Source organism: Aspergillus sydowii (assembly GCF_001890705.1).
Source record: "Aspergillus sydowii CBS 593.65 unplaced genomic scaffold ASPSYscaffold_1, whole genome shotgun sequence".
In the NCBI taxonomy this organism is placed as follows: domain Eukaryota; kingdom Fungi; phylum Ascomycota; class Eurotiomycetes; order Eurotiales; family Aspergillaceae; genus Aspergillus; species Aspergillus sydowii.
Genome location: NW_024467859.1, coordinates 1,171,243 through 1,190,456, shown reverse-complemented (window position 1 = coordinate 1,190,456; position 19,214 = coordinate 1,171,243). Strand labels below are relative to the sequence as shown.

The 19,214-nt window shown below is 51.8% G+C and overlaps 5 protein-coding genes across 5 annotated transcripts; 3 read left to right on the top strand and 2 right to left on the bottom strand.

The window, feature by feature from the left end:
- Positions 1 to 791: 791 nt before the first annotated feature.
- ASPSYDRAFT_140578 (putative TMEM1 family protein) lies at positions 792 to 5,363 on the bottom strand (the record flags this gene model as incomplete). Its single annotated transcript, XM_040841063.1, has 4 exons — positions 792 to 1,427; positions 1,518 to 2,594; positions 2,649 to 5,209; positions 5,327 to 5,363. The coding sequence occupies 4 exons, from the start codon at positions 5,361 to 5,363 to the stop codon at positions 792 to 794; spliced, it is 4,311 nt and encodes a 1,436-aa protein (XP_040707491.1).
- Positions 5,364 to 5,622: 259 nt separating this feature from the next.
- ASPSYDRAFT_254881 (putative membrane-tethered transcription factor (SPT23)) lies at positions 5,623 to 10,793 on the bottom strand. Its single transcript, XM_040844169.1, has 4 exons — positions 9,673 to 10,793; positions 8,721 to 9,613; positions 6,163 to 8,662; positions 5,623 to 6,101 (listed from the first exon to the last, which is right to left on the bottom strand). Exons 1-4 carry the CDS (start codon positions 10,378 to 10,380, stop codon positions 5,967 to 5,969), a joined length of 4,236 nt encoding a protein of 1,411 aa, XP_040707490.1. The 5' UTR covers positions 10,381 to 10,793; the 3' UTR covers positions 5,623 to 5,966.
- A 2,070-nt stretch (positions 10,794 to 12,863) lies between these two features.
- On the top strand, positions 12,864 to 13,777 carry ASPSYDRAFT_254764 (uncharacterized protein). Its single transcript, XM_040844167.1, has one exon. The coding sequence runs from the start codon at positions 13,062 to 13,064 to the stop codon at positions 13,539 to 13,541; it is 480 nt and encodes a 159-aa protein (XP_040707489.1). The 5' UTR covers positions 12,864 to 13,061; the 3' UTR covers positions 13,542 to 13,777.
- Positions 13,778 to 14,133: 356 nt separating this feature from the next.
- On the top strand, positions 14,134 to 15,657 carry ASPSYDRAFT_254723 (uncharacterized protein). Its single transcript, XM_040844166.1, has 2 exons — positions 14,134 to 15,394; positions 15,425 to 15,657. The coding sequence occupies exons 1-2, from the start codon at positions 14,355 to 14,357 to the stop codon at positions 15,594 to 15,596; spliced, it is 1,212 nt and encodes a 403-aa protein (XP_040707488.1). The 5' UTR covers positions 14,134 to 14,354; the 3' UTR covers positions 15,597 to 15,657.
- Positions 15,658 to 17,469: 1,812 nt separating this feature from the next.
- On the top strand, positions 17,470 to 17,994 carry ASPSYDRAFT_25733 (uncharacterized protein; the record flags this gene model as incomplete). The annotated part of the gene is made up of 1 exon (XM_040844198.1): positions 17,470 to 17,994. The coding sequence occupies one exon, from the start codon at positions 17,470 to 17,472 to the stop codon at positions 17,992 to 17,994; it is 525 nt and encodes a 174-aa protein (XP_040707487.1).
- Positions 17,995 to 19,214: the final 1,220 nt, after the last annotated feature.

Sequence of the window (19,214 nt, the reverse complement as noted above, 5' to 3'; positions counted from 1 at the left end):
TTAGCACCGATCTGATAATACGGAGTACTCTGTTCTGAGTACAATAACTAGACAACAATACAGTGACAAAGTGCACTAGCCAGCCAGCCAGCCACTGCCCTCGCCACATCAAGAATCAAACTGCTTATCCAGATAAAGCTTGTCAATCAATCACCGCTCGCCCTGGGCTCCAGTTTGCTCGCATGGTTCTCTGCAATCTGCATGGATTTCCTTCGGTCTGCCGATCTTGGGAGTGGGCAGCCCATTGCTGGGGGCTCTTTGACGGCCTGAAGGATATGGGGGGATGTGAAGTGTGAACTGTGTGACCTTGCTGCATGTGATCGATCGGGACTCATCGAAGCAACCTCGCCTCCACCTGACGGTGTCGAGTCTAATCACCTTGATAGTGACGAATGAACAACTATACAAGGGGACGTAATAGAAATTCCCCAACACCAACTTGAGCTGATTCAAATCCCGATACTCAGGCCGCCCGGCAGCCATTGTCCACGATACTTGGAAGAGATACTATTGTCAAATCTGAGATGGCGTGACTCCGCGCAGCGCAACTCCGACGTGGTGATGATCCAGTTTTTTGTTGGGGAGCCCGTGATTTCTGTTGAGGGTTCGAGGTTGGGTAAATTTGGTTGTTGTGGGGCCCGCTAGGAAAGAAAAAAAAAAATAAACTAGGCAAAGTTACCGGGCCGTAACTTTGGTTTTTGCACTCCCAGCTTGGAGATTCTGAGTAACATTAACTGTATCCAATGTAGTGACGAAGTATATACTGGAGAGGTATCTATGGTTAGAGAAAGCTATGAGTGAACCCGGCGCTCTGAATCTACCAACCACGAGCCCCCATGCCCTCCCCCCGACAAGCTCAGACTCACCGTCGTGGCCCGCAGGTCAGGTAATACGAGCAGCGTCTCGCCGTGATTTCGGTAGTCGACCTCACAGGCGATCGGCCTTCGCTGCACCGCTGGTGTCCCCGCTGCCGCCACCGCGGGCGGCATGGTGGTCGACGGCGACTGCGGCGGTGGCGGCACAAAGCTCCTAATCTCCAGCCCCGGCAAAAGTAGATGGCCCGCCTTCTGCGGCAGTAACATCACGGCGAATGTCTTGGTCTCGCCCTCGCTCGCGGAAAAGTTTCCTCGTCGTCGTCCGCCAACCATCCAGAGCTCTGGATTGGCGTGCAGTTCGTAGGAAAATTCTAGCGGGCCTCCCCCTGCTGCTTCCTCGCGCTGATCGGGCGTGCACCAGCGTCGTGTATGCGAAAGCCGCAGCTCCGCGGTTATGGTCTGTCCGACCGCCGCATGAGGTGCTTGCTCTGGCAGGTTGGTCAGGCGAAGCTCGGCCGTGTGCACGACCTGGATTTCTGGAATGTCGACGGGGATAATGATGTGGCGCTGGCGGATTGACGGCTGCTGCGGGAGAGACAGCGTCAGATGATTCTATAGGTATACGGATCAGTATGATGACTTCAACAACACCATTCCCAACAAATTCGGAAACAGGGGAGGGAGGGAAATGAAACTCCTTACATCATGCCACGCCTTGAGCCAAGCCCGTAGGTCGCCCGTTGGTTCCTTCAACGCGTTCAACAATCCTTCCCACCGAACAGCTGCGTAAGGCAAGGCTTCGACCTCGCGGACAAGCCCGATGACCTCCATCTCGGGCGTCGACAGCTGCGAGCGGAAGGCATCGACAATATGTGGCGTGAGCAATGTCGTATACTGCGCGAATTCACTGCGGGATATGCTTTCTTTGAACGTCTTCTCCACCATATCGAAGCACTCGTCATCCACGCAGGTGAAGTCGACTGTGAGTCGTAGAGCTCGCTTCGATCCAGGAGAAGCTGCAGTGTCTTCTCGTGGCTGGATCTTGTACAACAGGGAAGCAGGCTGTTTGGCGAACACCCTCATCGCGACGGGAACGCCGACATTGGACTGCACTTCATAAACATCCGAACTTGGGATGCTGCATTTCGAAAGCCAGAGCGGGATCATCGTAGCCGGGCTGACCGTGAACCGCGAGAAGAGCATATCCTGTTTGAACACATCTTGCACATTCACGCTGATTGGCAGAGCAGAGGCAACGTTGTGTGCAGATGAGTAGTTGAATCGTCCCTTCTCCGTATCGTAGGTGACCTCCGCCCTTGCAGAGAGCGTCGCGGGGTGCTCCTCGACCGTGTATGGGATCCGGAATCGAACAGTCGTGTTTTCGCCTAGTTTGCTGAACTCAATGTTGCCCGACTCACTGTTGGTCTTGATCGCCAAGTCACCTTCTACTATCTCTGCCTCGGTGATTCTAAGTCGCAGACCCGCCGTCGCGGGTCGTACTCGTAGAACACCCGTCTTGATATCATTCCAACCACTGTTAAGTTCCAACTCGAGCGTACGCAAGGCCTCCAGATTTACCAGATGAGGTGACTCAATCCTTGCTTGCAGGCCTTGCGGTGGTGGGTAGCACAGAATGTAGGACCGAGTATCTTCGTCCTCATCAACATCCTCCCTAAATCCCACTGGTAGGTTAGAATTCGCTCCCCCACTCATAGAAAATAGGAGGTTGCCAGCCCGCATCTCAATGCGGTCCACGAAGTATTTCCCTTGCAACGTAGTCTACGCAAAAATTAGTTGATTCCCACGGCGCAATTGAGAAGAGACGATACGTACCGATGAATCAACCAAGACCCTTGTTGAAGATGATTTGATAGTCGCTTTGGCCGGTGTCTCTATCCAATGCTCGCTGCTGTGGGTGCTAGCGTTGGCGCTAACAAGTCGGATCTTGATCGAATCAATATCGATCCGCTTGCCAAGGAGAAACCGGAGGTGTAGCTGTAGCTGGAATCCATCTCGGTCCTTATAATGAAGGATAGCAGGTTTGACGCTCAAATCTCCAAAGAAGTCCGTCAACGGTGCAGAAACATCTTTCTGGAGCGCACCGGACGCCCGGAACAGCTCCTCCACATACTCAGATATCAATGCGTCCTCTGCAAAGATTGAAGATGCATCAAGTGTCTTCTGTCTACTCGACAATTGGGACTGGATATGCGCAGCATACTTCGCCAAGAGGCGCACCACAACTTTAACATACTCCTCATTTCGACCTAGCTCTTTCAGACATCTCGCGTACATCTCCAGCATGACTCCCTCTAGAATAGTCCAGTGTCTGTTGCCATAAAATGGAGCAATCTGGTGGAAATACGACGCAGCGGCGCCGTAATCGCTTTGTCGATAACGTAAAATAGCCATATCGGCCAATGCAGTGTGCGTCGAATGCGTACGGTTCGCCGCGATGTAGTGACGGTACATTCGATCCGTAAGCTCTTCATAATGCGCACGGAATGCTTTTCTAGACTTCAGGGCGGCCTTTAGTTGTGATAGATCGACACCACTAAGAGAGTTGATGGGTTGGGTTTCCTTCGCAGGCTCGGAGCTCTCGTCATCCAGAGCCACGTCTGCCATGTTTCCAGATTTAGCATCCCTATCATCGAAAAGAAGACCAAGATCCGTCCACGATTCCTTCCACCCACATCGGCCAGCGATCTCTTCTAGAAGCCTTCGGGCCATCAGGAGGAGTTCGCCTCGCTGAGAGGCCAGTTGCTCCGACCCTGTTTTAGGGGTGAGCTTCGGTCCTTCGAATCCCGGTTGCTCATGGACGGATGAAAGAGCGTTGGCAGATATTATTTCTGTCTTAGCTGGGCGCGACTGGCGGTTTGCAGGCATAGCCAGCGAGCTCGTGCGTTTCGGAACATCCTGCTTTTGCTTCTCATCCAGAGTGGCCTCCGTCGCATGTAAGGAAGATTCAGGAAGTGTGAGCGCTGGTGTAAAGGTCTGTAGTAGAATCTGGTGCGCAGCCGTATAGGCCCAAGAGGAGACAATATTCCTTATGATCTCCGACTTGGCAGCGTTCTCTACGTCCGCGAGGCCACCTTCCAGATCGGCTTGAAGTGTCCGCGCAGCAAGACTGATAAACTCGGCTGCTCGCTCGCATACCTCGGCCAAAAGCATTAAATCTTCGGGCTTCTTGGTTGCTTTTCCTGGTTTGGAGTCGGCATCCGGGTCCTCAGTGACAAGCGATGGCGCCCTTGATGCTCTGAGTAGGAGCATTAATTGTCGAGAGAAGATGTAAGTACGGAAATCGAAGATGGAAATATTGCTAGAGAGAATCATCTCTCGATAAGTTTTCCTGGCCTGGTCAATCGGGAAATCGGCCGGGTCAAGATCAGGAATTGGAGCAACATCCTCGCCATTCCCGTCAGGCCCTTTGGCATCCGTCCGAGCATCTAAAGCTGCCTTCGCCCGTTCCCGCCAGTCCTCACTGTTCGTTAGAAAAGCGCTGCCATGCTGTTCACTAGACCCCTCCAACTGGTCCTGGATCGCAGCATCCAACCCAGCGGCCAGCTCATCATACCCAACCAACGCATCCTCAAACAAGCCCACATTCTCAAACCCCCGAGCAAGACCCTCCTTCAGTATAAAGAACGTGCAAAAGTTCCAACCGGGTAAACTCCGCTGCGAGTCCTTCTCCTTAATATCCTCTTCATACTGCGCAACCCTCAGATCAAAGGACGCCAGAATCCCATTCTTAACCTTCTCCACAAAGTCCTCAATCTGGTCAACCAACTCCGGCAACTTGGTCGTACTCCCAGGCTTCGGAATCCGCAACTGAGCCACCCGATCAACAGCCGACTTCGACGACCCATTAAAATCCGCTTTCACCTTCTCCAGCACCGTCGTGTTCGTCCGCCCCCATTTCGACGTCGGCACTACCTTCTCCGTCCCATCGCCTTCCTGGATAACATGCAGGATAAGCCACTCGAACGCATCATGCTTCTCCTGGCTCGTGGCCGCAGCCGCAGCCGCGGAGCTTGAGGTTGAAGAAGAAGACGACGACGACGACCCATGTGTCTTGATCCACTCCCGCAGCGCCTTCCTCGCCGTACTCTTGTACGTGTCGTTGTCGTCACACCGTAGGATGTAGATCTTCAGGTAAGGTGTCTGTCGGAGACCGGGGATCTGGTGCCGGCGATGCGTCACGGCGCTGCCTGGTGCATCGCTGGAGGACTTGCGTTCGTCGGACTCATTTTTGGCCGGTGTGAACCCGATGCGGAGTGATTCGATGGAGCGGACGGGGCGCGTGGGTGACTTCCAGTGGAGGTTGCGGAGGGGGAGTTTGTTCGCGATGACAGGTTGGACGGAGGAGAACAGGCCCGAGGGATCGGTGTATTCAACTATAGAGTGGCGGGGGAGAGATTAGCCAAATTAAAAAAAAAAAAGAAAAGAAAAGAAAAGAAAAAGAAAAAGAAAGTACAGCTTGGACTTTTTGTTCGGCGGAGGGGAGTTAATACCGGTGACACTGCTGGAGGCGGCCTGGGGAGAGTCCATAATTCCCGGCGCAGCGCAGTATTCAGGGGGGAAGCTGGCTGCGCTCTTGGAGCATTCCGGTCAAGCAATTCGGATGAGAATCGCCTACCCAACGTGCGAGTTAGTGGTCAGGGAGCGAGAGGTGAGGTTATAGATGAATGCGAGAGGCGGAGTGGTCGTCGTTGTCTCCGTGGCTGTTGATCCGCGTTGGACTCTTGGCACTACTAGGGCAGCACTACACCACCACCACACCAGGACAGCTAAACATACTACTGCAATGAGAAATATCTAGCTCTCTACTCAAGGCTTCGGGTAATGATTGACATATATACATTGCTTGTAGCGTTGTTTACAATCAACTCTCATCGAGCACTGCTGCTGCTTCTTCTCTAACTAGAAATGGCAGAGGTCTAACAAAAAGCGACAGGAACCCCATACTGACCCAGAGAATAGCAAGAAAAAGGACCGAATAATAAAATAATTGTCATATCCCATCATTATACGCAAGTCAATCCAAACAAAGGAAAGGAAAACAGGTCCCAGTGTATTGTGTCCCAAACACGCACAACGCCCCAGCTGAAAAAAAAGCAATCGATCAAGGAAACATTATTCGAGAGATGACGTCTAGGTGCCAACGTCCAGCACGCGTTGCGTAGCATAGCGGTCCTGTACGAACTCAAAGACATCAGAAATCCCTTGCGAGATACCGGGAATGTAGCTTCGAGCCCAGGCGAAGATCACCAGGATGAGAAGAGGAATCTAAACCAAGATTAGCAATGCGTAATAAATAGTGGAGGGGTATGTAAGGTCGGTAACTCACCCAGAAGAAGTACAGATTCCTGTCACTACCAAGGCCCTTCATGCGTCGAGCTTGTTGCTCCCTAAGATGCTTTTGCTGCTCCCGGGAGATAACATTTCGACCAATCCGGATGTCCTTAAGGTCTTCCCTCTGTTGTTCACCAGTGACTCTGGAGGAGCTGGCTTGTGTTTCAAAGTGTTGGTCTAGAGCCGCCTCAGCAGCAGCTTGCACCACGCTAGCCTTCTTTGCACGCTCCGCTTCTTCCTCACCCTGGTCTCCTTTACGCGGGTACAACTCGTCGTACGAAGGGAGCTCCGTGTTGCCAGGTGAAGCGGGCGAACCAGGTGAGGAATTGCCAGTCAGCATATCCCACCAGCCCTCCTTAGCTCCACGCGAAGAGGCAGGTCGATGCGGGACGAGGTTTGTAATGCGACGCATCATAGGGTGTGCCTGGTAGTCTGGCAATGCCGGCATCGGTGGCAAAGCTGGAAGATTCGGTAGATTAGGGAAAGCATTTGAGACGCTTTGCTGGAACTGGTTGATTTGTGTCTGCAGTTGATTCCGCCAGGCAACGAGCGCTGCCGGTGGAGAGAATTGTCGCGCCTCACCCTCTGCGGCAATCGGCTCTGGTGTCTGTAGTGGTGCGACGGCATCATGGCGCATACTAGACCGGCGAGAAGTGGTCATGATGAGCTCGTCATCCTCATCTGAGGTCTCTTCAGAGTCATCAACAGCATGGTCGAACGAGCCCGATGCTGAAGAAGACTCCCAGAGTGACTGTAGAGAGGCCGAACTGCTGTGCCTGCGACGCGAAGTCAACGAGCCAGCACTACGCGAACGGTGACGCGCAGGAATCAAAGCTGCTTGGTGGGCAGGTAATGTGCTGGCAAGATCGGCGGGAGTAAAGCCTCTGATGCTTCGGATGTTGGGGCTGGAACCAGCAAGGCGGAGTCTATTGACGATGTGTGCGTGGCCGTTCAGGGCAGCAAGGTGCATGGGCGTATTTCCGGTGTTATCTTGCACATCTGGATTCGCACCTCGGGCGAGCAGGCCGGCAACAAACCGTGTAAGACCCAGCGAAGACGCAAAGTGAAGCAAAGTCTGGCCGGTAGCACAGCGGGTATTATACCTCGGGGCGCGAGGATTGTCATCGAGGTCGATAAACTCCAAGTAAGTCAACATCTTCGAATCCATGTCGCCAAGCTTGCCCTGAGACTCCAATCCAGGGACTTGCCGTTGGTTACCACCCGAAGAGCCTTGGAAGTCATTCTGGAGGTTAAACGCCCCCTTGTAATCACTGCCCATGATCTGCTGGGCAGTGTGGAAGGCATCGGCTTGGTTGCCCAGCTTGTGTCCAAGTATGCCGAGTGCCAGACGGTACATTTGCAACTCACGATCATCTACATACCGGAAGAACTGCTGTTGCTTCGGCAGTAGCGGTGTTGGCTGCTGTTGCAACTGATTAAAGCTAGGGTGCTCATGTTTGAAAACCACGACCACCTGTCCAGGCTGGAGAGCAGGAGGGGTCAGGCAGTTGAGGCACTTATCGCCCCAAAATGTAGTTGTAGTCGCGAGGGTATCACCAAACACAACCTCCATGCCCGGGTAAAAGCCGCTACCTAGTAGCGTAACTTCCGTTCCTCCATTAACGGAACCCTCCGCTGGAACTAATTTATGAATCACCGTTGGCAACCGATTCCCGGCATTGGTAACACCCGGCCACATTGGCGTAGTCGGGGTCGGGCCCAGAGGAAGATTCAAGTTCTGCTCTTGGAAACTGTTCCTAGCAGACCCACCAGGAGTTCCCGGACGGCTAGTTTGGGTCGAATTTGGCGCCGACAACAGTTGTTGTTGGATGAAGTTGTCCAAGTTCTGTTGCTGCTGCAGGGACGTTAAAAAGGGGTTGTTCTCGCCGCTAGTTGGAGTCAGTGGGCCGCTGCTGAAGTGGTTGGACATGGCAGCGGAGGTAACAAATGGCCTTTCCGTCGGAGATGCGAATCCACGGGGAGCTGAGAACCCAGACTCGTTGCTCGAGGCCCTAGCCGACGGCTGGCCATTCTCGAGTTTAGTCATAGTCAATTCCGACGGGAGTCTGCTCGAACTGCTATGTTTGCGGCGTTTGCTCGTAGGCCCTTGGAAGTCATTGGGCGATGTTTGCCGTGACAGGCTGCGCGATCCTTGCGAATTGGATGGTGTTGCACCGTTCGTCGAGTTCATAAAGGGCCCAGAGCCAGGTTGATACTGCGAGTTTAATCTCTGCTGGAGACCCTGCAGATCTGTTGCGGAAGGTGAGGCGCTCGCCTGCTTCCCGGATCCAGACGATCTCTTTGTATCGAAGCTAGGCCCAGATGGGAAGACACCAACACCTGGAAGTTCTGTTCCATCCGGCAGAGCGGGCGCGGGGCCAGGCGCAGGGGGTCCTGAAGGTGCGTGTGTCTTGTGGTCATCTGTAATCATAATCGAGTTGGTAATCGCTTGGGCAACTACGTTGTCTTTATAATCCTTTAGCGTGAAGATAACCCTACAGACAGTCAGACTTTTCTTTCCAATCCAGGAGCTTATTACCGAGATGCACTTACTGAAAACCGATTTTCTCGTTTTGATGCCTACAGTAGCATGCGATTCGCATTGGAAGTTCCACCTGCATGGCACCATGCGGAACTCCAGGCACCTGAACTTCGTTTGAAGTGGCGGTTTTGGATGGTTCGGTCCAATCTTTGATCTCATGGGTGTTGAATACGATAACACGCTTCTCCTCGTGCTTTTGGAACAGCTCATCCTCCTCTGGTTTCCGTTGCTTCTTTCGAAAAGCCCGTTTTCGCTCCCGTTGTATACAGCCGGAGCAAATCTTCACTTCTGCACCGTCGACAGGCTTTTCCTCCTCCTGGCTCTCATCTGTAGCCATCGGAGAGGCGCTAGACGAGCGACGTGCCGATTCACCTCTCGCTTTGGCCAGCGCTTTCCGCAATTTGTCTTTGTCCTGCAAAGCACTTGTACAGAAAAGGCTTGTGTATAGTTCGACAGTGTCGGGGGAGCGCTCTGTAGCCGGCGGCGCGAGGAACTTTGGTTTCGAAATCGTATGGCTAGGCAAACGTAGCTTTTTTACCCCGGGCGGTAATGGGTGTAGAGTAAGTTTTATTGGTATTTGCGTCTCCACGCGCGACTTGAGAGAAGTGGGATGGACGGTTAAGACGGGTTGTTGAGTAGGTTCTGGATTCACGTTGCTCAAAGGAGGAGACGGCACGATGCCGAAACCAAAGGGAAGGTTATTAGGGGAAAAGTTGAAAGCCGAGTTTGGCTGAGAGCTGCCATTCATATTGATGCCACCGAAACTTTCCTCGAGATAGGAAGAGGGTGAATGCTCGCCCCATGGACTTAACGGCGACTTCACCGGAGGCATCACTGAAGATTGAAACGGGGAGGGGGTGTTTGTATTATGAGGAAAGAACGGTGCAGTCGTATGGGGAATTTGCTGCAGTCAGATTAGCACAGAGTATTCATCAATCGGTTTGGGAAGTTTCTATATCTCACCGGCGAAGTGGACTTTCGTTTCACGGAGCCAGGCGTTCCCCGCAAACGTGACTTTGAACCCTTCAGTGCCCTCGAATGCAGTGCTGCCCCAGGTTTCAAGGGACTGGGGCTACTGGCAGCACTTTCAAAGTCGAAAGCGGCATCCATGGCTTTGTTGCTCGATTCAAGGTCGGTTTCCCCGGCGGGATATGGGCCTTCTAGGTTAGGCAGAGAAGCATCAAAACCAAACAGCGACTCATCCTTCACGTGGTCATAATCCGGATTCACTAGGTCATCTGCCGTATAGCCAAACGGCGTCACTGTGTTCTCACTATGAACCGCAGATGCGGAGGACGCGACGGAGGTGTTTCGGAGGTGGTTTCGGGGTGATTCTGAACTTGAGCTGGGGCTAGAGTCTTCAGGCGATTCAGCGGGGGATTCCGATGCGAACACTTGGGGCTTCCTTAGGGATTCGTGGTCTTGGTATGATCGCTTGAGCGACAACTCAGACGGGGAAAGGCACGGTGGGTTCGATTCCGCGACAGTGCGGGAGGATGAGGCATGTGAAAAGAGATCATCAAAGTCTTGTCCAGCACTCTCAGATGACATCTGTAGCCTCGCGGAATCGAGAAAATCCATATCGGTATCCTGGTAAGGGTTCACCATGTCGTCGTCGTCCACGACAATCGGGTCCAAGGCGGCAAATGTAGGAGACGAGCCTGGTCCCATCCTTGACCTCCTGGGGTAGACAAAATATCGAGGCGAGGGAGAAAGACCAGCAAGAACCCCTCAAAACCCGTTCAACCAACTCCCGGCACACAATTCGCAATCTCTCACACAGGCAAAACTTTGTGCACGTTCGGTTGTTGAGGGTGGAAAAAGGGACGAGCCGTCAAGGCGATCAGATTGGCCAGGAGGCGAGCTCCACGGGCGCGCTGCGTTGTGGTCAGGCTTGGAGGCTAACAGCAATCCTCGTTCGGTAACATGTGAGATGCTTGGTGAGAATTGGTGCCTGGTTGATTGGCGGTAATAGCGAGACGGTGGGTGATCAGTAATCGGGTTTGATCTGGGGAAGCGAGGGCGTTTGTTGGGAGAGGGGAGGCAGCGGTCGGCCGGCGAGGAAGAGCGGAGAAACGGCGGCGCGGGTGGTGGTAAGTGAAAAAGGAGGGAAAAGCCAGACGGCGGCAAAACACCACGACAGCCAAGATTCTTAGGCGCACGCAGAAATTTGTGCTATGACCGCGAAGTCGCGCAGTGGGCGGTCCCGGAAACGGAACCCGATCGCTCGATGGTGAAGATATCAGTGAAGATCGAACAAGGGTTGTCGACGGTGACTCAAAAGTGCCAGGACTCTAAGGCCACCTCGACATCAACCCGTTTTCTGATTACGAGGCTTATTTGGCGGTGATCCATAGGTGTGTTCCATCCTGATCCATAGCGGCCTGAGAAAGGTGGAATCAACGGGTGTCTGCTTAGTCACATTGCAAGCTACTAGTCCGGATTGGGTTAATAAGGTAACACCAACAGGGTTAGGTTGCCACGTTTCTGGTCGGCGCTATCTGTGACAGCCAGCCTTATCAGGTCGAGTACCGTCATATTGGAGAATGGAGATACCACTTGAGCAAGTCGTCGGACAGAGCATGCAGTACGGGTTAAGTTTTTGTGACGGTGAAACTGCACGACTATGGGCAGTTCTTGGCGCATAAAAACAACCAGTCAGCTGCATCGGACTACTTTCTGACCGCATGCAATGCGGCCACCTGTACTATCCGAAGGAAACAATGTCTTAGTCTTTTGGTGCATCGGTTTCTTCTTCCATTTGCTCGGCCGTTGTCTCAGCAAGGTAATCCATGAGGTCCTCCAGACGTGGGGTTTCGTCCCCGACAGTGTCTGCCACAAAGGCGCCAATTCCGGCGGGTATAGTTGTTTGTTCTCATCGAGGAATTTGCGACAAACCGTCTATTAGGCTCTGTAATTGAACAACGTTATAATTCTGTGGTATGGGTTACTCTCCTGTGAAATGTGTAGCAAGATGATTCGTCGGCGGGCTGTTCTAAGGGGGTTTGGCGGCATATATAAGCTTTTCTGTTCACCGTGATAATGAGTTTGTTACTATTATTTAACACAATAAACGCAGTCCTTCGAAAGTGGAAAATATCAACGTAGTGCTGTAAATACTTATCTGTATCATGGAGAAAAAGGCATTAACTGGAACTGAAATTCTCAGGATAATCAGTCTGTAATTCCCATGGGATTATCTAGACATGGGTTGTTTAAAAAGACGGAAATGAACAAACAACATTAGCAGTCTAGGGTTCTTGCGTTTCTCAGCTGAGTAGCCTCATGGGGTGGACCCTGGGCCGCTTGCTGGACAGCATATATAATGGTTTTTATATATTGACAAAAATATATACTGGTGCTCGCCCACGACGCTTGTATGTTCAGAAAAAGATATCTTTAAAAAATTCAACAGTAGAATAAAATAAACCCTACTTGTTGAATCTTTATGTTCCTGATTTATTCAACTTGAGAGTTATTTCCCTATTGTGTGACTAGAATGCCTGCGTCCTTGTCTACCTGAAGATAGCACACTATAACCTCGATCAACCCCAGGGTCGATGCGATAAAATCGCATCCTAATATTGCTTCCTGAATAGATATTTATCAAAGTTTGTCATGATACAAGATTAATCTATTCTCACCAACTACGGAGGGTTTCTAATTGAAGGACTCGCATTCTGAGCCAATGTCGTGATCTGGCCCAACGGCTTTGGACAATTGCACCATGTGCGATACACAACGCAGAAGCAGTTGATTCGAGGTATATGAGATAAGAAGAAGCACAAAGACAGCCAGAAGTCCTGCCCGTCCTTCATCCTTAACCGCCTGTCATCTGGTCGCAGTTGGTGTGGCCCCACCCAATATCTAAGACCCATCAGCTTCATCTAAACGTTTCATCTTTATTCCAATAGATTATTGCTCAGGAACAAGACAAGGCAGCGGTTCTTTGCCTTTCTAGAAAGCGTTGCCGTCGTTAGCCACTGAACTGACTCGGGAGATGAGCCCAGTAACGGGTTTCACCGACCCGCATCTTGGAAATTCTTCAAGGTACAGTCCTTATACGGAAAAGGAACGCACTGAGCTACTCATGCAAAGACAGCAAGGATCGGAATATCTCGCTGGTGTCAACGCTCTCTGCTCAATTAGAGCTTTGGCCGAGAACGTTCCCCTGCACAGATCCTTGGAGCCAAAATAGCGCCCTCGCTTCGATCTCGAGCTGAGAGTCGAGAATGATGGAATCTGAGCAAGCCAAGAGATTTAATTAACAATAATTTAGCAGTGTCATATCGATAAGGGCGACGGCCAGCTCCAGGCTCCAGCAGTCCCCAAGCAGCCTCATATATTGTGGAATGTGGATGCTGCAATTCTTGCTGTCTGCATCTGCTTTTAACGCCGTCCATGCAGGCGGATCACATCTCCACCGGCTGTTATTTCCTGGACCGAGCGGGCTATGGGCTCTGCTAATTTATCCGGTACTATCGCAGTCGACTGCGCCTATCATATCAGTTCGATATATTGAGGGGTGTTTGTTTAGCGCTGCATCATTATTCCCAGAGGGGGATATTGAGGTGGCGAGTCGCTGTTCGGAGATGAACCCAGTGATGTATCTAATATCTATCCAAAGAAGATGGAAGCAGTTTATTATTATTATTATTTTTTTTATGGACATTCTGATTTCTTCGATTTCAAATCTAGTGTTTGTTGATGTGGCGCCCCTGGCCCTTCGCCGGTTACCACGGAGAAATGCCCCATCAATTCTCCTGCAACAGCTTCGTATCGCCTGTAAAAAAAATCCAGTGTCTTTTCCAAAACCCGGCGACTGGATCTGACATTTCGTCGGCCCGTGAAGCGCTGTCAGGATGTCAACCCAGGCACGACAGATGGTGTCATATTCGCTGAGTGGCAGCTCCACCGGGTTAGGGCACAGTTTAATGACCGGGTGTCTTGGCGGGGCCAGCACTGGGGGAATTGGAGCTGCGCTTCCTTAAGTTGAAACGAGCGCTGTCAGAGACAGAACTAAAAGGGATCGAAGGCTGATTGAGGCGCCTTTGCGCGACATTGCTCTGAATCCTCGAGGACCCCCGTTCTCCGCCACCTGTTTCTCCACTGCACCCGTTCAACGGCCGTCGCCCTCGAATAGTCGATTCTCCTACTACGGGGGCCCGTGTTCGTCAATCTCAGCAGGCGTCGGTGTCTCATCGCCCAGAACTTAGTGCTTGGGCTTTCATTTACTTCAGACTGCAGGCCTCAGCAGGCCTATCGCAATGGTTCCTCGGGGTTTCGGAGCCACAGACGGTGAACACTAGGGCTCGCAGGCAATCAAGATGCGGCTGGGGACGAACCTTTCATTCGCCGGCAGGGCAGCAATGTGCCTGGCTTGGTCTGAGCTTTGACATGGGAGATGTCGTGGGCAGATGGCATCTCGATGCATATAAAGACCTTCGCCCTCGAACCAGGAATCGATCTTCTCTCTCTTCTCACCACCAACCTTTGCATTCTTTTCACCCCGGATCAACGATCCATTCATTCTCTTAACCCCCGCTTCATTGATTGAAGTCCGGACATTCTTTTCCACCCCAACCCTCATTCAATCCTTCAGAACCTGAGTAACGCTGCGCGTTAAGAAACTACCAATACAAAAAATGTCTGTCGCTAGAACTGCTGGTTTGGCCCTCGCCTCCGCGGCCATGGCCTCTGCCCACGGCTTCGTCCAGGGAATCGTCGCCGACGGCTCGTACTACGGAGGATACCTGGTCAACAACTACCCTTACAACCCCAGCCCCCCTGATGTTGTCGGATGGTCTGAGCAGGCCACGGACCTGGGCTTCGTCGAGCCCAACAGCTACACCGACCCCGACATCATCTGCCACAAGGATGCCGAGAACGCCCAGCTCTCTGCTACGGTCAAGGCCGGAGGAGAGGTTGAGCTGCAGTGGACTGAGTGGCCCGAGAGCCACCACGGCCCCGTCATCGACTACCTCGCCAGCTGCAACGGCGACTGCGCGACCGTCGACAAGACCGCCCTCGAGTGGTTCAAGATCAGCGAGAGCGGTCTCGTCGATGGCAGCAGTGCCCCCGGTACCTGGGCCTCCGACGACCTGATCGCCAACAACAACAGCTGGACCGTGACCATCCCCAGCAGCATCGCCGCTGGCAACTACGTCCTCCGCCACGAGATCATCGCCCTGCACTCCGCCGGCCAGGAGAACGGCGCCCAGAACTACCCCCAGTGTGTCAACCTCAAGGTCACCGGCGGCGGCAGCGACAAGCCCTCCGGTACTCTCGGAACCGAGCTCTACACTCCTTCCGACGAGGGTATCAAGTTCAACATCTACGCCCAGCTTGACTCCTACCCCATCCCCGGTCCTGCTCTCTACTCTGGCGGCTCCTCCGGCGGCAACGGTGGCGGCAGCGCTCCTACCTCCAGCGTTCCTGTCATCCCCACCTCCAGCTCCGGTGCTTCTTCCACCCCTCTCGCTCCCAGCTCGACTGCCCAGGTTTCCGTGACTGCTCCCACCCAGGTTGCCACCCAGGTCGCTCAGCCTACCACCCAGGTCGTCACCTCAACCATTGACGCTCCTGCTCAGACCCAGACCGTCACCGAGACTGAGTCCGCCGCTGCCCCTACCCAGCCCGCCCCTACCCAGCCTGCCAGCGGTTCTGGCTCTGGCTCTAGCTCAGAGTCTGGCTCCAGCGGCTCCAGCGGCTCCAGCTCTGGCTCTGAGGGCAGCTCCAGCTCTGGCTCCAGCACTGAGCTCCCCACCGACAGCGCCAGCCTCACAGAATGGTTCAACTCTCTCAGCGCCGAAGAGTTCCTCAGCTACCTGAAGGCCACCTTCTCTTGGTTGGTCACCGACAAGGTCCACGCTCGTTCCCTCGAGTAAGCGGTTTATAATGCCTCCCTTACATGAACGAAAATAGACCTCATCTCTTGCCCCCGTCCCTTTTCTGTTGCTATATGTTTTTTTTCTCTACTATGTTCAATGGTCGCGTTTGCTCGCTGCACTATTGAATCTTCCTTCTTCTAATAGGATCGGGCATCCTTTTTCTTGTACCTATACTTGGCATAGCGAATAGTTGGAATTTATCCTTCTTTGCTACTTTACTTGAACTTCCTCCTCTGTAATGCTAGTAGAATAATCCCCAGAGCCACTGTTGGACGGTTTGGGAAGGGAGCAGATTCTCACTCTGTCGGACATGTACCTCAACATATCCTCCACCACCAAACAATCATCACGGATATCAAACTTATGGCAATCCGGCCGCATTGGCGGCCCAACACGCCTCATTACTAACTCCCCCGACGGCATCGTTTCACAGTGGAAGAACCAAACATGGCGCCTACTGAACAGCGCAATCCAGTACTTGCTGCTTCGGATAATACCCGACCCACACAACCTATGCAGCTCCTCCTTCATCTCTTCCTTCATCCCAGACCTATGATTTCCCCCATTCTCTCTGACGAACACCACCACACGGTCCTGAAAGGGTGGGTTCGGCGCTGCGTTGACCGCCCATTTGCACACGCGCAGAACCAGCCCGTTAGATAGATCAGCGGAACTGCTGCGTCTGGGTAGCACCACCTAGCCGGCTGCGGGTGGGAAGTAGTAGTGGAAGAGTTCGTTGGCGAGCCCGTTCTGCAAGTTCGGCGTATCGGCTTTTTGGTACCAGATTTTGCTGATGATGGCTTCGATGGTTGGGACGGTGCGGTATTGGGCTAGGAGGGTCATTTTGGCGATGTTAGATAGGTTGGGGGTCCGTGGGTTGATGCTGGGACGTTCTGTGGTTAGTTGGTTGGGTATTCTGTCAAACATAACGGACACTGTATATGAAATGCGTACCTGGTTTCAGTCTGAGGCAGGATGCGTGTATTGATACCGTAGTAATATCTGGTGGTATACAACCGGCACGGAGACGTGTTCGTCAATAGTACTAGTGGTCGATCTATAGGAAAGGGTCAGAGTGTCTAGTTACCATCAAACTACACTTCAGGTGCGTCTATTTATGTCTGAAAGACAAGATACGATAGATAAGCGAGCTTTCTTTGTCCTACGTGGATGAAAGGCAACCTCCCTCTTGCAAACGGAGGCTATTCACATTTCGCATCTTGATCAAGTTAAAAGGTAGCTATACTAACTATAACCTTCTTATCCCCCTGAAAAAGTGTATGGGAGGCCCAATTTATAGTGCCATGACTGGGGGTTTGATTTACCGGTAGAACTTTTCGACATGATTCTTAAAGAGTTCACGCCCAGGGACCTGGTATTAACCGCATAGACATCTTTGCTGATGTGGAATGGTATTGCTCTTTTTATTCCCCACTGTCCCTCCTACCAGGAGAAAGCCATGTGCTCGTCTTGACCTGTTTCAATGCTGTTCGTTAGATGCAGTGATTGTGGGAGTTCTTCTTCTGCTTCAGCCATGAGCAATGGAGGACCAGGCTCGACGCTGGCATACATCAGTAGGAGATATGGAGGGCGTGGTCAAAATATTGGAGAATAAATCTCGCAGAGTCAATGACAGATTCTAGAAAATGAAGTTTTTGTATCTCTTCCCGTCTTGGTGGTGTGAATGTGGCAGGCACAGCAAACGGATGAAATTATCTACATCTCCCATCAGGCTCGCTCTCTTCAACACCTTCACTCCCTCCTCGTTTTCTTTCTCACTCGTTCCCCAATTTCCTAAGAGCCATCACAAATCTGTGTCCTTCATCCAATTCCATCCTCTAGACCTATTTTCAGACTCGTCTGAATCAGCATGTCGTCTCAAAACACTACCAACCCTTCCTCCTTTCCACCAGAAGAAAAGAGCCAGTACCAAGTCCTCAAAGAAGGCGGCTTCGACAGCTTCCAGCATTTTATGCAAAGTCACGGCCTCAAAATGCACGACGATGACGATGTACAGCACGCAAAGGAAATCCTAAGCCGTTACGAAGAGTACGATCGGACCAGCACGCACAATCGACCTTCCGAGAACGACAACCCGTCTAGCATCAACCAAACTTACGGTTCAGATTCAGACTCTGGTTCTTCGCGCGGGGTTCCTATCGGTTTTATTGAGGTCGTGGAAGATGACGAGGATGATTCGGACGACGAGAGCGGGTGTCCTGTTGATGGGCCATATACTAGTCACTTTGAGTGGGGTGTGGATGAGCCCGAGTTTGAGGGATATCCCGTGTTCTCGGATGAAGAGGACGGATATAACTCTGACCAGGACGGTTATGGTGATGGGCCGGACGATGATGATGATATGGACTGCGCAGATGATAGGGAGGGCTGGTAGGGGCAATACATTTCAAGGGGTTTCTAGTATTTCTTCAGCGGGTTATGGTAGATTTTACCAGACATGAAGTTTACCCAAGTATATGACACTTAGTGGTTCTCAAAGAATAGCGAAATACACGAGGCGTATCAGGAAAAATGGGTTTTTTGCTACCTTAGCTTGTAAAATTTTGAAGTGACGCAGGAATTGGAACCACACAATATTTGCACCACTAGGTATAGTGAGCTAGTTTTGCATGACCACATCGTAAAACTTTGATCTTAGACAGATGACGACCTCAATTACTACCTTATTACTTATCTACCACTTACATACCCACCTACATCCTACCCCTCCGCCAACCGCATTCAACACTAGGATCTCGTACACGTTTTACACTGTTTTTCTGGCCTTGTGGCCACTTACTTCTATATCCCCCGAACCCATGATCAAAATCTCCTTAAATTCACTCAAGTAACCTCCCAAATCCACCTGGCGGTTTAGGTTCCTTCCTCGCACCTTCCCAATCATTAGGAAAGATACAACAGTTATATTTAACCCATTCGCTATGGCTGATTCGGCACGAAAACCCACGACACTGTTCACGGCGAAGGAACTACTACAACCAGGTTCCAACGTAAATGCGAAAACACCAAGGGCCAATGGTTCTGCTACAGGAGTATGCCGAGCGAGCTCAAGATAACTATGGGAAACAGGCAACAGTCAGTAACCACGAGGGCACGGAGATCCTCCCTAAGCCCCGAGGAAGTCGCCATCCTTCCAACACAGTCTTTTCTTGGTACATAACGCTATAATATATGGCACGATCCAAAATAACCTCCAAAGAATGGCCAGGTAAGATACCGCCTGATAGACGTTACTGGTGGGTTTCTACTAACTGTTGACTATAAAGTACCACTCACGGTAGCTAAACCCGACAAAACTCCTGTTAATTTTACGAAAGATGATACCCTTCAGAGTATCTCAACAATAGCAGTTATCGCCCTGTTCAGTGGAAACCGGGTTGTCAGTTCTCGTGCCAAGGGCCTGATTTTAGGCAAAGCCCTAAAAGGCCGTTGCTAGTATATTTTACACTATCTCCTTGAACTGGAGATGCGCGGTATCCAGTTCTCTCTATCACTACCAAGTCAGAAGGTCCAGGCTTCTTGCCCCTGGATGAACCAAGGTATGTGAATACAGGGCAGTTCTATAGGCAGTGTACAGTCTGGTAATGGTAAAAA